Genomic DNA, 17425 nt, shown 5'->3' on the forward strand with positions numbered 1-17425 from the left:
CAACTCGACTTGCTGCTGACTTTGTTGCTGCATTTGTTACTGGCATGCAATAATAAATCGTCATGGCAGTGCGACAACAACAACAAACCATCAGAGCGATAACTGTGCTAGGGGTACATGCATGTACATACTTGCAACATTGCGTCTCAGCTGCGGTCGAGCAGAAAGGCAATAAGGCAGACGGCCGGGCAGACAGCAGCTAGAAAACACTTCGCACAGCCGACCAACTATATGTGCCACAACGTGCAACTAGTGCGCCAGCATAGTACTTCACTTGTCTTTATTTTTTCTTGTTGTTGTTGTAATTCTCACAACTAGCTTATTGCATGCAAAAATGTAAGCACTTTTTTAATTTTTCTTGCCTTAGTTTGCTGTTCATTTTTGTTATTCGTTTGCTGCAACATCCTTTGTCTTGTTGCGTGCCGTCACTGCCGCTGCACTCACTCTCACTTGCTTGCCAATATAAAACACAGTTTTAATTTCGTAATTATTCGGACACGAGCATTCTCTAACGGCATATGTAAGTGTGTGTTTGTGTGTATGGAGTGGTGTAAAGGGCGTGGCAACCACAAGCGGCATACAACAGCTACAAATTAAAGTTGTGGCAAATATAAGTGTTGCAAAAAGGCATACTTATTGAAATTACAAATACACAAATGATATATGTAGGCAAGTTTTCGGTGCAACATTACACTAACAACAGGAAATAAACATATTTTTTGGTTTAAGGCTTATTTATTGCTGGAATTCAACATGTGTGGCACTTCAAGGCAAATAAAATACTTATATTTTGTTGCTTGAAGGGCATATTTTTGTCTGGGGTATGGAAAGAAATCACAAAGCAGTGAATCTGGCAATCAAGGTGTCAGCTATTGGCACAGAAGTCGGCTGCATATATTTTAGCTTACAGTTATCCAAGATGAGCAGACATCGGACCTTACTAAGATGGTCCGCTCTGTACTATTCTTAGCTTTTTGAAGTTCATAACGATTGTTAACATACAGCAACAACAAAGTCTTCAACTGCGGTTGCATACCCTTCACAAATACAAAAGTTTCCATAGTAGTACTTGATTTTCGGCGGTTAGTTTATATGGCAGCTATATGGTATAGTTGTCCGATCCAAACAAATTCTTCGGAGATTACACTGTGTGCTTGGATAATAATATGTGCCAAACTGTGTATCGACATCTCTTCCAATTAAAAAGTTTTCCATACAAGGACTTAATTTTGAACGTTCAGTTTGTATGGCAGTTATATGCTGTAGTGGTCCGATTTAACTAATTTCTTCAGAGATTATATTGTTGCTTTGGACAATATTCTGCGCCAAATTTCATGAAGATATCTCGTCAAATAAAGTTTTCTATACAAATACTTAATTTCGAACGTTCAGTTTGTATGACAACTATAACATATAGTGATCCAATATGAACAATTTCTTCGGAGATTATAAGATTGGTTTAGGAAATAATATCTCATAAAAGTTTATGAGAACATCTCGACAAGTAAAAGGTTTTACATACAAGGTCTCTCGTGTGGCTGATCAGTTTGTATGGCAGCTATATGCTATAGTAGTCTGATCTTAACAATTTCTGCGGAGATTATATTGTTAAACTAGGTTATCATGCATGCTAAATTTCGTGAAATTACCTCGTTAAATAAAAAAGTTGTCCATACAAGGACTTAATTTTGAACGCTCAGTTTGTATGGGAGCTATATGCTACATTGGTCCAGTATCAACAATTCCGACTAATGAGCAGCTTCTTTAAGAATAAAGTACGTGTGCAAAAACGACTCAACTATGAACTGAGACACTCTTTTTATTCCCAAACTTTCAGCACTCCAGACAATTTTAGCAGATAAACTGAAAATGTTGCTTCCAATAATATAAAAAAAAATCACTGCTTGGTCTATCAGACTTCCCACCTCACTTGTTTCAAACGGGCTTGCACTCACCAAAAACCCCACTGATGTCCATGCGCTTTTTCTCACACCACAAATATGTTTTTCAAACAAATTTTTCCGTCCATCCCTAATCTCATTCGTTTCACCATATTTTCCTGCGATACTTTCACCTGCCGCAACGCTTTCCCATCATATAAATGTCATGAATTGGCTTGCAACTTTTATAAAATCTGTCAACGCATATTTATAAAAAGCTGGCGCACAAGGCAGGGTTGCAATTGCATGACGGCATATGCAGATTTCCCGCACACTGCGACTGAATTTTGTTTTTGCAGCTGCTGTTCTCAAAGAAATAATGCAATAATCTCGCGTATGATGTCAGCGACTGCATATAGCACCCTTTACATATTTTCGTTAATTCAAAAACTTTAAAGTTTTTGTATTTTTGACAGTGATTTTCCGCTTTTGCTGTACTGTACGGGACTGTACTGTTGCTATGTCTACCTTTTTGTTGCAGTGCGTTGAGTTACTGTCAGCTGCAGCTTACTTTGGTTACCTTCAAACTCAGCGTCGCGTGTCGTTAACTTTTGCTTGCAACTGTCTTGTGTTGCAAGGAAATTGAGTTGTCATAATTTTTCTGGTGAGCTTCTGGCACCTGCCGGGGTGTGCAGTTGACTTTGAAGCATACTTACTTCTTTGTGATTTTCAAAGCTTTTTATTTATAATTATATTATAATTTGGAGATTATCATTTAAATGCTGATTAAATTATAAAAATCATGAAATTCTGTGGCGTTGACGATTTTCGAAAAGTTAACACATTAACTCTCAGTTATTATATTTTTTATAGTAGTAACGGAAGCATCGAAAGCCTGAATGCAGAACTTCAAGCGAAGCGAAAGCAATAAAGAGTACATACTTGCTAAAAGCCTTCAAAGCACTCTGAACATGTCGGACAATTATGACCAAAGTCGTGCTGGAATCTGTACAGGTAGCTTCTAAGGCACCCATGTCCACTTAGTATTTGAGTTAGGTGGTACTCTAGGTACCCATGTCGCCAGTCTATCCACCAATGAATGTCCGGCATGAGTCTGTGGGTCCACCTTACTTGAGGTTTATCTCCGCTGCTTTTACTATCTCTTCAATTTTGACTCCTATAGATGGCTCTGATAACTTGAAACCAGCTCGAATTCATCACCCTGAATGTCAATGGGCATCATAGTGGCTATTACTTCAGCAGCCTCACTTGATATTGTTAGGAAAACAGTTATAACTCTTAATGCTGACAGCCTGTGCATAGTGCTTATTTATTTGGCATTTAGTATGCTTTAATGCCTAGCGCCTGGATCCATATTGGAGCCTCGTATAATACAACCAATCTCATTAACTTTGCGAGTTAAAATCACCGGCTCAAACGCCCACAAACTTTTGTTTGTCATCATTCTTCATAAGGCGTTTAGGATTTTATTCGATCTACCTGCAGTGCATTCCAGGTAATACTTTAGGTCGAGCCTTCAGTCTATTTTTAATACTCCCAGGTCTTTAGTTGTGGCTGTAAATGAATCCCATACTCCCCTGTGGTGAAAGATCCACCACTTTTATAGTACTTATGAGCAAGACTTCTGTCTTTTGCTCAGCCAATTCTAAGCTCCATTTGCTCATACCATTAATGCACTCATGGCATTTGCACCGTAGGTCATCTAGTTTTTTAGTCACTGCTCTATTTAGCATCCCATCATACATCATTCCATAGAAGGGGGCCTAGAACGGAGCCTTGCGGCACGCCACTCGAAATAGAGTAGCTCTTTGGTGCCTTCATCGAATAATAGTCGCCTGTTTTCAAAATAACTCATTGCATTCAGCGTTCGTTGCATTACTCAAGCTTAATTACTCATATTTCATTTAATTGTCATCTGTCATGCTGACTGTCACAGCAAGCGTACTCATTTGACATTTTTAATGTCAAATATATCGGTCAAATGTATATGTCAAGTTATGAATGAGCTTAAAATTCCTTAATATATAAATATTAATATATCTTCCTCCAGCTTCACTAACTGCTGTTGTCCAAAATTTCCTAGCTGTCATCTGTCACGAAAAAAAGTCTCACAAAAACTATTGTCTACTAAGAAAAATCCATAAACTGCTTATTACCTAAAGGGCATAACTAACTAAACATAACATTTTCACTGCTTCAAGCCTTGCATACAAGATACATAAAATGTTAAGAAAACCTAGGCAAGTCTATTCTTAATTTAGGTAGATAAATCTGCCTATGTTAACTTCTTTCCCCTAATTGCCGCACTAAAAAGTTTACTGCAAACTTCCTTTTCCGCTCCATGTTACCATCAACAGAGCAATGCAAAAACATATAAGTGCCGTTATGCACATCCAATTGCATACCAACTCAACGAAAAACTGTTAAACCAAGCATTTCTCCTGCTGTTAAAATTATTTCTATAACAGTCGCTACTTACATACAGAGCTGGTTGTGTCAACTACAGTGTCCGAAGGTATTTAACCTTTAAAAGTCAACAGGAAATGAGACGTTAACACACGTCAAGTTAAATGTTGCATAAATACATGAACATAACATAAGCAGTGCTGGCGCAACATATCCTTATGCATATATGCACAAAAAATATAGATAAACTTAACGAAGATTTGCTGCGAGAGAGCGCGCCAATGCTCAGCAGCAAGCGCTCACAGCAAAGCAGCGTTAAACACAGAGCGCCCTGTGAGAGCACTGCACATGAGCGCCACTGTTTATATGCCGAGCGCGAGCATATGTTTTTTTACCGGCACATGCGCGCTGCTGTTGACCACCCGCACAAGCTGCTGCGACATTAATATTTCCTAGCAGCAGCGCTAACTGCTGCGTTGACTACTCGCTATTGCCAACTAGTCGCTGTCGCTCCAATTGAGTAATTTGTGTTACGACGCGCTGCTGAACGTTTGCTATGCAGTTTAGTATGCAGATTAGCTGCACAAGTTTACATTTTTTGAGCGCCAATGAGAGCGTGCGCATACGCACTATTTGCGCTGCAAGCGGCAAGCAATAGCAGAGCATTGAGTTGGAAAACAATGAGCGCGCGTACTACAAGTGTCGCCCTGGGGCCAAAACCGTATTAACGTTAGCTGCTTGTAAGCTTTGCTGCACAAAACATTGAGCGCGCATTTATTACGCGGAGCGCAAGTTTACTAACGAACGCTGCGCTGCGTTACTTTAACGAAGCGCGTATGCCTTGCAGTTGAGCGCTGCTAACAGCGTGCTGCAAAGTGTGGCATGCATACCTTTTAACACTTGCAGTCAACCAGCGCGCTCTCATTAGTGTGCTCGCAGCCGTAATGCGCGTATATATTCGTACATCCTAGTGTATCTTTGCAGCGCTTGCTGACTGCCACTTCCGCTTGGCGAAACTGTCAACCTTTCGTTAAATCTGCACAAATACGCATGCAAACACAGCAACTGCTATTGGCGCTAGTTGCGTGAGCGCGCTTTAATACTCTCGCATACAGCGCTCACTTGAAATCGTAGCGTTGAGAGCGCGCTCGCTCAATTGTGTATAACAGGCTCGTTAGCGCGCTCTGCCGCCGTCGTCGCCGTACGCTTTGACTCGCCTGCCTGCTGCTAGCTGGACTGGTTTGCCACTAGCGATACACACTCAAATTCAGTCTCTAAAGGTCGCTCGCTCTAATGAAATCGCTGGGAAATTACGTGCGGATACCGGACGGAATTAGCGCTTATTGTATATATTCGCCGTGCAATATCGTTAGCTCGTGTGCTGCTGCTGCACATACGACGCAGAAAAAATAGAAATTTTTCATGATTTTCGAGCAAAAGCAGTCGATATATACGCGCGTGTGCTGAAGTGGAAGAAAATAAGAAATTCCAGCTAGAAAATATTTTGTTGAAACGAAGCAACGAAAATTGTGCAAAGAAGCCGAAAATAAAGCAGCAAATTGGCAATAAAATATAGTGTGCGCGTTTAAGAGTTTGTGTGGCAAATCACTGAAATCGAATTTAGCTCTAAAAAAAATCAATGTGCAAACACTTGCAAACATAGTGAGTGCGCTGGTGGAAAATTGGAAAAATTCTGTGTTGTGATTTTGGGAAAAAATTTGTTAGCGAATTCGGTAGCACAAATCGTGGCTGTGAGGCTGTGCAAGCGGCAAGCAGCAGGCACGTCAGCGTTTACTGCCGGCAGCAGAACTCGCCAAAGGATTTAAGAAAATACTCACGCTCGCACCCACACGCACACAAACGAGCGTGTGTGTGTATGCAAACGAACGCGAAACTTTGTGATTTATCCCACCTACGCGCTGAGATTTGCAGATTTGTTTATTTGTTTATCAAATCGTCCAATGGGAGTGTTTAAGGCTCTCCGCTAAAAAGTGCGTTTTCTGCGCGCTGAATGGCAAATGGTTAGTTTTTATTAAATTTTTGGTTAATACAAATTTTTTTAAGTGATTTTGAGGAGGCGTAAATGTAATAAATAAAAAAAAGTATATAAAAAATCAATACTAAAGCATAGCGTAAGCGGATTGTAAATGAACGCCAATTGGCATATAATCGCTCGATTCAATTGCTGTTGAGCGGCTTTGCAAGAAAGTAAACTGAATTGGTTAGGCATAAATGCCTATTAATGCCTTTAAGAGTTGCCAAAAAATAAAAGGATTTATTTTCCGGACTGAAGAAGAACCAAAGTAAATGGAAAGCAAAGGAAAAAAGTTGAGTAAATGAAAAGCAAAGAAAAAAAGTAAACCAAATGGCACACAAGAAAATATACATATATATAAATTGGACAAACCCTGCAACGAAATCAATAACAGCGAAGACCGTAAAAATGAAAAGTCAAATACTTTAACTCAGCGCTTCAGTCGAAAGTAAACGCTTCGCCAGCGCAAAAGTTCTTCGAGCAAAAATTGCAATCGCTGAAGTAGAAATAAAACTTTGAGCCGCACGCAATTCAGACAAGCAAACGCCTAAAAAAATTTGGCATTAAACGTGGCTAGGAAAAGCCTTTCGGCTGTGTGAAATTTATGAGCGAGGCGGTCAACGGGAAAAACGGATTTAATGCGTAAAGTAGCGAAAAAGACGCCAAAAGGCGGCAATTGCCGCAAAGCTGTTGTAAAAAATAGCAACAACAACATGCAAGCGTTATCAGGCAAAAAGAAATCAAAAATTGCAACAACATGCCAGCGTTAAAAATGAAATAAAATAGAGGCAAACCCACAATATGTATGTGCGGCAACTTGGCTAAAGACGCTTAAAATAAATTTTATTGCCAGCTTTGGGGTATTCAAGCATTAGACTTGTGGCAGCCAAAAGGCGGAAGGCGCAGCTTATATGGAAAATAGAATGTTTAAAGCAGACTGATTTGCGGAATCTGGCCTAATTTGCTGAGAATTGCAGGCCGGCAAATCGGAGAATAAAATTAAAATTTTATTAAAAAAATGGAAATTTTTATATTTTAACGAGATAAGTGTACAATTTACCGCTATAATAAAAACAAGCAAAAGCCAAATACTGCGAAATATTGCAAAATAATTTGAAAAATTACAAAAAAAAAAACAAAAAATAATTTAAAAAAATATTTGAAAAATAATAATAAAAAAATAATGAAAAATAATAAAAAAATAATGAAAAGTAATAAAAAATAATACAAAATAATAAAAATAATACAAAATAATTAAAAAATAATAAAAAATAATAATAAAAAATAATAATAAAAAAAAAAATAATAAAAAAGATTAAAAATTAATGTGTCGAAAAAGGGCTCACAGCTTTTTACAGAATAACTACAAAAATTAAAATTTTAATGAACATGAAAAAAACTGAACAATAACCTTTATATTTTTCTAAAAAAAATAAATATTGTGAAAATTTTATGTGGCTTGGAAAAATTATAAAAAAAAACTATGGTAACCTTTTTGTTGTTGAAAGTTTGCAAAAATTGCAAATGAAAATGAAATTACACAAGTTTAAAATTTTTATTGGAAATTCTTATAAAAATTAATTTTTTAAAGTTAGAAGAAATAAAATATTTTCGGCTTCCGCTGACAGACATAACCAATATATCTATAACCAAAACTCAAATTTTTTTTTCAATATTAGGTGTTTCTTTAATATGGTTTTTCCTTCGCCTCTCAACTTATGAAAAGCAATGATACGTTTTTTTTGCATTTTAGGTGACGATATGTATAAATATATATACATAGTATTAGAGCAGGTCGATTTTTTTTATAAATTCGCTATACAGAGAATGTTCCTCGATTCATTTTGGACAACTTTGCCTAAGATACTGTGTTCTAAAACTGGTTTCAAGCCAATGATTTTTAATACGAAATTCAAGAAATCTGAATAATCGGTTGTATGGGTTGTACTTGTTCGATCGTGCCGATTCTGACATATGATCAATATTATATCATAATACAAGTTCGTTTTAAATTTAGTTGGGATAACTGAAAACCTAAAGTACAAATTTTAATGATCTCTAAAATAGCTTCTAGATTAATGTTTTCAGTAGCAAAAAGAAAATAAGGTCACTCAAGAAAAGTTTTGGAATAAAATATTTAAATTTTTTCACATTGTATGAAACATTGCAAAAACGCTTCACAAGTTTTTATTTTTATTTTGCAACTCATAAATAGAACCTCAAATTTATTTTGGACAGAAAATGAAAATTTTTGTATTCAAAAACTGATATTTTTTTCGGAGCTTCGAACTTATTTTGAAGGAAAAGAAACATTTTTTGAAGCAGAAATGCGGTTCACAAGTTCATTTTCGAAAATGAAAATTTTTTTATTCAAAAACTGATATTTATTTCGGAGCTCCGAAATTATTTCGGACAGAAAAAAAGATTTCCTAAAGGAGCTTTGCGTTTCACAAGTTCATTTTCGAAATTCGAAATTGTATGTTTACTAAAAAATTAACAACTTTTCGTAACTTCAAGCTTTTTTTGACCGAAAACAAGATTTTTTAAAGCACAAATGCGTTTCACAAATGCATTTTCGTAATTCGAAATTGTATATTTACTTACAAATTGATCACTTTTCGGAGCTTCAAACTTATTATGGGCAAGAAAAAGATTTTTTGAAGTATCTATACGTTTCACAAGTTCATTTTCGAAAACCAAATTTTATATACGTTTCACAAGTACATTTTCGACAATCAAAACTGTATGTTATCTACAAATCGAATCACTTTTCGAAACTTCGAACTTACTTTTTGACAGCAAACAAGATTGTTTGAAACAGTAATGCGTTTCACAAGTTCATTTTCGAAAATCATATTTATATACATATTTACAAATTGATCACTTTTCGGAACTTAAAACTCGTTTTTGACAACAAACAACACTTCTTGAAGCAGCTATACGTTACACAAGTTAATTTTCGAACATAAAAATTTTATATTTACAAAGTGAGCACTTTTCGGAACTTCAAACTTATTTTGAACAGAAAAGAACATTTTTTAAGCATATATACGTTTCTCAAGTTCATTTTTGAAAATGAGATTTTTTAAGGCAGCTATGCGTTTCACAAGTTCAACTTCGAAAATCTAAATTGTATATTTATTTACAAATCGACCATTTTTCAAACTTATTTTGGATAAGAAAATAGTTTTTTGAACCATATATACGTTTCACAAGTTCATTTTCGAATTAAAATTTTATATTTATTTCCAAAATGCATCACTTTTCGGAACTTCAGACTTATTTTTGATAGCACACAAGACTTCGTGAAGCAATTACAAACTTTTTTGATTTTAAGAAAATTTCAAAGTCAACTTAAAGTGCAGCTACTTCATATTTTGAAGCCACAAAAAATTTTCAAGCTTGAAAAATTTTGACGCTATTCATTTTTTGAACGTGATTTTCGTTTACAGAATAATTATTCAGAGCAATGTATCGAATTTGAAACGAAGTTAAAAATAATAAAAAATTTAACTCGATATACCGTAATACCAGTGAGTGATTTCTAAACTACCACGCCATTGGTCAGCACACAATCAACGAAGAAAGGCAAAAATTTTTTCAAATTTTCAAGTGCTAAAAATCTGTGAAATACAGTGTTCAAATCAAAGTTATAACAAATAAAATTATAAGTTGAAGAAAAGACAGTGAAAAAGCAACAACGCAACAACGAAATTAAGAAAATAAAATTCCACAATGTGCAACCAAAAAAAATGTTAAAAGTCTGCGTTATTGCGCAAGCAAAAAATTTAACAACAAAACTTTACACCAAAGACTACAAATCAAATCAAACAAATTAAGCCATACCACACACCACATATACACTGACCACCCACCAACTTGCAGCGCGAACACCGTTGAAGGGAAGCAACGGTTTCTTCTACTATTTCTACTTCTTCGTCCCGCTGTTTATATAAAAAGCCATCAAAATTAAGTTCTCAAAGCAAAATCATCACGCATACCGTCACACCGAGAACATCTACGACGGTGGCACCGACACTGACGACGACGAATGCCCGTTGGAGTCCACCACGATGAATCCGTATGAATATGAAACGACACTGGACTGTCGCGATGTGGATACACGCGCCGGCGGTGGTGGTGGCGGCGGCCTCGGTGGCGGTGGTCTGAACGGTGGTACAGCTGTTGGTGGCATGATGAGTTTGCGTCACAATCCAACGTCGACACATTCACATCAAAATACGTTGCAACATCAGAATCAACAGAATTTACAATTGCAACAACAACAGCAACAACATCTGCAACAACAGCAATCACCATACGATTATGAGTATCAGCATTTGCCACATCGTGCTGGTGAATTGGCTGCAGCAGCGGCAGCGAACAACAGCGTTGCAGTGTCAACGGCACAGCGCAACACACACGGCAGACCAGGCAAGTTGATGACATTTTGCTATTTATATATTTTTTTTTGGAAAGTCGTGTAAAATGTGCAAAGCTAACGGTTCAAGCCTGTAACTGCGCTGTTGGTCGCGGACTTTAATGTCACTTGCCTACTGTTTTGGCTATCTAGTTTTTTCTGTGTATATAAAAACTAAAAATTACCGATCCAAATGGGGTTAGAACGCCGAAATACCAGTTATTGACCGGTTAAGTTTCGGGTAAATTCAGGTTAAAATCTGGGTTAATTCCGGTTAACATCTGGGTTAATTGCGATTAAAAACTGGGTTAATTGTGGATAAAATCTGTGTCAACTCCGGTTAAAACCTGGGCATATTTCGGTTAAAATATCGGGTAATATCTGGTTAATATGGGTTAATATCTGAGTTAATTCCGGTTAAAATCCAGGTCAATTCCGGCTGTCGTGAAAATTGTTAGTTTTTTCCTCGACAAAAATTAAATTTATTCTCAATACACGCTTATTTTTTATTCGGTGTTGCAAATTTTTTTTTTACTGAGGCATACTTTTAGGCGAAAATTGTATTGTACCCGAATTTCTCTAGTATTCTTAGAAATTTTGGTACTTTAGTGTTTAAATACCTTAAATAACGGCATATACTCTATATTATAGGCGTTTCTGCAAACCTAACTGTTCCAATAAGACAACCAGAAAAAAACTTTATTTCAATAATATGCTCGTTTTAGCGCTTTAATAACTATTTTGCGTCCAATTTTGCAATTATCCGCAAAAATTAATTTTTTAAATTTGAAATTTATTTTTTCTCATAATTTTCTCTTGCTTTTCCACACTACATACTTTCCACATTTTTTGTTTTGATTTTTTTTAACACTCATTGTATGCTTCCATAAAGTCTGCAACTAGCAAGCGTATGTAGCTAAAGTGTCGAATAAAATACGTACTGTCAAGTACACATACACACACACACCGGCAAGAACAGGTAAAAAGTTGCCTGTCTGCAGTAGATACGCGCTCTAACATGCACCATTCATAAAGCAGCAAGTGCTGCAGTAAGTGTATATATGTATATATATACATACATATATACATAAGTCTTTGTACCTTTATATATACACTACCGTCTATGGTTTTAATCAGCGTTGATGTCGTTGATAGCAACAACAACAATAGGAATGTTTGGCTTTTACTATCGCCGCTGTTGTTACATAGTGTTGACCTCTTCACTTAATTGGCCTGTTGTGGCGGACACATGATTGCAACCACATAAATACGCACACATACATACATTTAAAACATACGTAGCTACAACACTGTGCTGTTCACTGCACTGTGTCCTGCAATACTCCACTCTATTACCACTACATGCAGCAGCCCGTGTTGTACGTGTCCGCATGCCAACCTGTCTGCTTGTTCGTTCGGCACCTTTGTCGGACCCTCTCCATACTTGCATTGTTGTCCTTTTTTGCGCAGTCTTCAATTCTTCAAGTGGCCTTTGTTGACGCTTTTGTTTCATTTATATTTATTTATTTGCACCTTTTTCGGTTTTTGCTCGTTTGCGCTCGCTTTTGTTTGCCATTTAAGCAGGTATTTGGTTGTGTTGCAGCAACAAATCAAAATTAATAATAGTAATATGTGTTAATAAGGCACACTTGGCTTGGCTAGCGTGGCAGTGAACTTAGCAATGAGTGATGAAGCTTAAACACTTGCAAATTTATGACTCTTAAAGCGTTTAAAAATTGTTAAATTTTTCTTAAATTCGGCAAAAAAATATAAAACAATTTGAAAAAATATAAATGCCTTATATTTGCTTTAAAAAATTACATTTGAGTTCAAAATTTTATATTCTGCGTATTTTTCCATGCAATTTGTTGAATTTTCCTGCCACTTTTACTGTTATTTTAATATATTCAGCCGCCTTGAATTTAAATTTTTTGGCTTTCTGCTTTGTTTTCAACTCAAAATAAGCATGCATTTTTAAACATTTGACGAAACATGAAAAATATTTTGAAAATGTATAATAGTTTTCACATTTTGTTGTGCTATTTCAATGACATGTTCATTCCACATATATTATCTATGAATGTGAGTTCTTCTACATAAGTATAAATACTTGTATATACAAATATGAATGTACATATGTATGTATTTGCAAGTCATAAAAATTTTACTTTTAATTTTAATGTGTTTGTGCTAACGAATAATGGCTTTATTAAGGCGTTCAAAAATTTAAAGCCTCATTTTGAATTATAGTGAAACTTTAATTTTGGCTTTTTTGAAGTGATTACATAATTAAAATTAATAATTTTTAACAAGTAAGGAAGAGCTAAGATCGAATATAACCGAACATTTCATACTCTTGCAACTTGCAACTATTAAAGACGGGATAATACATTCAGCTACATAAGGCTTGTTAGTTATATGGAGTTTAGGATAAGATTTCAACCAATTTTATTCATTCTAGGCACAAAAATGTAACCTTATTTGAAAAACACGCTCTCTCAATGTTAGGAAGATAACTCACTTATTGGACGATATATGTGGTATAAAGTCACCAAGAAGTTGGAAAATCTTTATATTAGGTATATGGCGACTTAGGCAAGTATTGAGCCGATTCCAACCATTTTTATTACTCAGTGGTGCTATTACTGGAAAGATTTCTCTCCAATTTTCAATTATATATTTCATACACTGACCGTTATTTTCGGTTCAAAATCAGCTATTGATACTAGGGTCCCCATATTCGATACCCAGCGGCTTGAACAGTTTTGATTCCATTCATATAACTTCCCACCTTTTCACACTTTTTTGCCAACAAATACTAAGATCTGCTTTGCCAAATTACAGTTCTATATCTTTAGACAGAATACTTAGAAAATCAAGGAAAATAAATGAATTTCTTAGAGCATTTTTAATGTTTATTAAACTACTAGTGGCTCCGGTCACGCATTACTGTGGTATACATTTTAAACTATTATTCATATAATTAACTATTCAATAAAGTGAAAATTTTATTTACGAATAGTGGCGAAAACGTTGTTGTCGGTATAAGAATCCAAATAATTGTACTTGAGGTTTAATTTTGAATTGGTTCATTCATGGTTCATTGGAAAAAATATCGAATTTAAGGCTGCTTTCTCTCTCTGGTTAGCAGCCTTTCTCTCCAGTTAGTAGAGTTGTCCGCTTAATATAGCGTCCTTATAATAGAGTTTTCAATGCATTTCTTTATTTATGAATTGTTTATACTATCCTATCTTCTAAGTTGGTTCGAACTGAACACGATGTGCTAAATTTTACTAAAATCGGTTCCGTAGTTTAGGAGTCCATCGCGGACAAACAACGTGACACGTAATTTTTATATATACAAATTAACATTCTTTATAATTTTTTTTCAAGAAAATAACAATATTTTCAAAATCAATAATATCAAAATAAATTCTTTGTGTATTTTAAACATTTATCACCCTAAACTTTCGAAGAAATTTAAATAATAAATAAGAAATTGAAAACAAAAAATATGTTTTTGTAAGCATATGTATATTAAGGTCCTTCGTCCATGCCAAACAAAAATTGTTTGAACTATTGTTATTTTTTAATTCATTATTAATTAAAAATTAAAATATTTCTCCGAAAACAATTAAAATATGTAAAAAAAAAAAAAATTAATTTTCCGCCTTATAAAAGATCAATATTTCGCTTACAAATTTATACATTCGTGTAAGGAATTCCTGCTTGTTGTTATTATAAAGGCTACAAACATTCCTGAGTTAATTTCGAGGAAAGTTGCCGAGTTGACAGTTCTTGGCCGTATAAAAATCCGGTCCGTTCCGCTTACTTAGACCTGACTGTCCTGGGTACGATAATTTCGTTTGTTTAGGCCAAAAAAATATTCTTTCAAATAATTTTTTTGAACACTTATTTTTATTTTCAAAAAACAACATTAACAAAATATAAATTTAATAATATATATTTTTTTAATATTTATTTTATTTTCAAAAATTTATTTCTTTTCTAATAATGAGTTTAATTTTCGAAAAATTAATTTTTTTTTTATAATTATTTTTATTATCCAAAAATATTATTCAAATATTTAGCCTTATAACATTTAATAATTTTTTTTTTCAAAAATAATTTTCTTTGATAAATAATTTTTTCGAAATAAAATTTTTGTAATACTTTTTTTTTATTAAAAAAATATCTTTTTTATATTTATTTTTATTTTCAAATTTCTTTTAATATTTCGCCTTATAACATTTAATAATTAAATTTTTTCCAAACATCTTTTTTTTTTGAAGTATTCTTTTATTTAAAAAAAACAAATTTTTTTGATATTTAAATTTTTAAGTTTTTTTGAAATTTTATTTTTATTATCAAAATTTCTTTTTAATATTTAACCTTTTAAAATTTAACAACTATTTTTTCCAATTTCTTTTGAATAATTATTTTTATATTCAAAAATTATTTTTATTATTATTTAAAAATATGTTTTTTTTATATTTATTTTTATTTTCAAATTTTTTTAATATTTAGCCTTATAACATTTAATAATTAAATTTTTTCCAAACAAATTTTTTTTTGAAGTTTTTTTATTTAAAAAATACAAATTTTTTTTCAAAACTTAAATTTTTAATTTTTGTTTGAATTTCTATTTTCATTATCAAATTTTTTTTTTAATATTTAACCTTATAAAATTTAATAAATTATTTTTCCAATTTTTTTAATAATTATTTTTATATTCAAAAATTATTTTTTAAATATTTGGCCTTTTTACAAGTTATAATTTTTCCCTAAACTTTCAAGGAATTCTAAATAAATTTTTATGAGCACGAAAAATTTTGTTTTATAAAACTATTTTACATACTTCACTCAATATTGCTCACAAATTTTATCAAAACAATGTTTATTCATTTAATTTTTTTGTTTTTTCTATCTCCGAAATCTAGCTTCATTCGCGCTCCCCTTCTATTTAATTTTTCCAACGCTTATCGCTATTAAATTTCATATTTCCACCTACAACAGCGCACACCACAACTCTGTGCCACAAACAACTGCCTGTATTTGCCTGCGTTGCATGTTGTCATTTGATAGGCGTAGCGGCTGTATGCAATGTTGCATTACAAGCGAATGCATGAAAATATGAAAAAAGCAGCTGAAATAATATTTGCTAGCGCTGGCAGGCAGCGTGGCTCGTATTCAAGCGTAACTCCAAAACAATGTACATACATGAAATTTGAGAAAAATTAGTTGTAATTAGAAAGCCGAAATTTTTTAATGAATTATGGTTTGAAATTTTTTTTGTGAATAAGCAGAAAACTGGGCGTAAAAAAAAAATGTGTCATAAAGTGAGGAAATTTTATATTATTTAAAATTTTTATTATTAATATTTTTTCATTTTATTTTTTGAATTTTATCTCACAAATCACAATATTCTAGCATAAAAATCAATTGCGGAAAGTAACGAAATATTTATTTGCATTTAAATTTCTTACAAAAAACCGCACGCTCAAGCCTTAAGTACATTAAATTTAAGTGTATATCACACTAAATAATTTATTCATCAATAACTCGCACTACACATATTCAATATTTTATGCCGCAACACCCCACCGTTCGCTGCGCGCACGCAAACAACCCTACAGCCGCAAATCCCAACATTTCACACCCCTCGCACTAACTAATGCCAGCCCAGTACCCGCTTTGCGCTTAATTAAAAAGTCATCAGACCACTGACTCTTTCCTTCAAGAGTTTGACTGCGCTAAAAAGCTGGCAGTAGCGTGTGGAAGACGCGCTGAAAATTAGCCGAAAATCCGAGAATTTATGCTTATCTCACTTTTGTACAAATTTTGCGTTTTGCATAAATTAAAATACACAAAAGTCGATATACATATGTATATAGTATATACAGGGACATAGAATTTAGCTTGCAGCAACCCTACGAATGCTAGAAAATGTATATGTTGCAAGCGCAAAACGCATGCCGCAACTCACCCCTGAGCGCGACTAGAAACAATGAAAGGCTCAAAGCATGATGAGTAGGAATGATGTACTACATGATGATGATGGTGAGGATGAATATGATGAGCTTGTGATGAATATGATGATGAGCTTGAGATGATGATGATGATGAGCTTGGAATGATGATGTTGCAGAGTGCTGCTCATAATGTTACCGAGTTTGATGAGCTTGCTAAGCTCGCAATCAAAAATCGCTTCCAATTCAGTAAATCTCAAATGCACAAAATGCTTTCGCTGCCCTTACGCAGTCAATCGCCGGCTGGTGGGTGAAAAAATAGCAACTCCAAAAATAAATCCCAAAAAAAAATTTTTTTTCATATTTTGCCTACACAATTAAGCCGCTCAAGGTCCAGCCGCGCTGTCAGGCGCTAAAGCTTGCTGTTTGTAGACTTTTACGACCATTTGTGTATGTGTATGTGTGCATGAGTGTCTATTACTGAAAACTTTTGCTCGATTGAAAGAATTAGCCAGCTGAGCGCTTGATGATTGCCACCACGCTGAACTTTATGCACATAGCGGTATATATACATACACAAACATAAAATTTTTTGCGCTTGCCTGCCGAAATTTTCGCTTACAGCCGCTTTTTGTGTTGTTGCTGTCATTGTTTTCGTACTTTAAATTGTGATTTTTCCAGTTGGTTGCACCGAG

General features: G+C 34.2%; 1 protein-coding gene across 3 annotated transcripts in view; it reads left to right on the forward strand.

Moving 5' to 3' along the window:
* The window catches only part of LOC120777892 (teneurin-m), a 512725-nt gene that overhangs the window by 102745 nt on the left and 392555 nt on the right, over window positions 1-17425 (forward strand). For 2 of the 3 annotated variants that reach the window (XM_040109459.1, XM_040109460.1), the window contains exons 1-2: window positions 5601-6328; window positions 9795-10776. The exons of the other annotated variant lie outside the window; for it this stretch is intronic. In XM_040109459.1, the coding sequence (XP_039965393.1) occupies window positions 10416-10776 (361 nt within the window). In that variant the 5' untranslated portion in view covers window positions 5601-6328; window positions 9795-10415. Of the gene's footprint in view, window positions 1-5600; window positions 6329-9794; window positions 10777-17425 lie in introns of those variants that run through there. 3 annotated transcript variants of the gene reach the window in all.

Source organism: Bactrocera tryoni, chromosome 5 (genome assembly GCF_016617805.1).
Source record: "Bactrocera tryoni isolate S06 chromosome 5, CSIRO_BtryS06_freeze2, whole genome shotgun sequence".
Lineage (NCBI taxonomy): Eukaryota > Metazoa > Arthropoda > Insecta > Diptera > Tephritidae > Bactrocera > Bactrocera tryoni.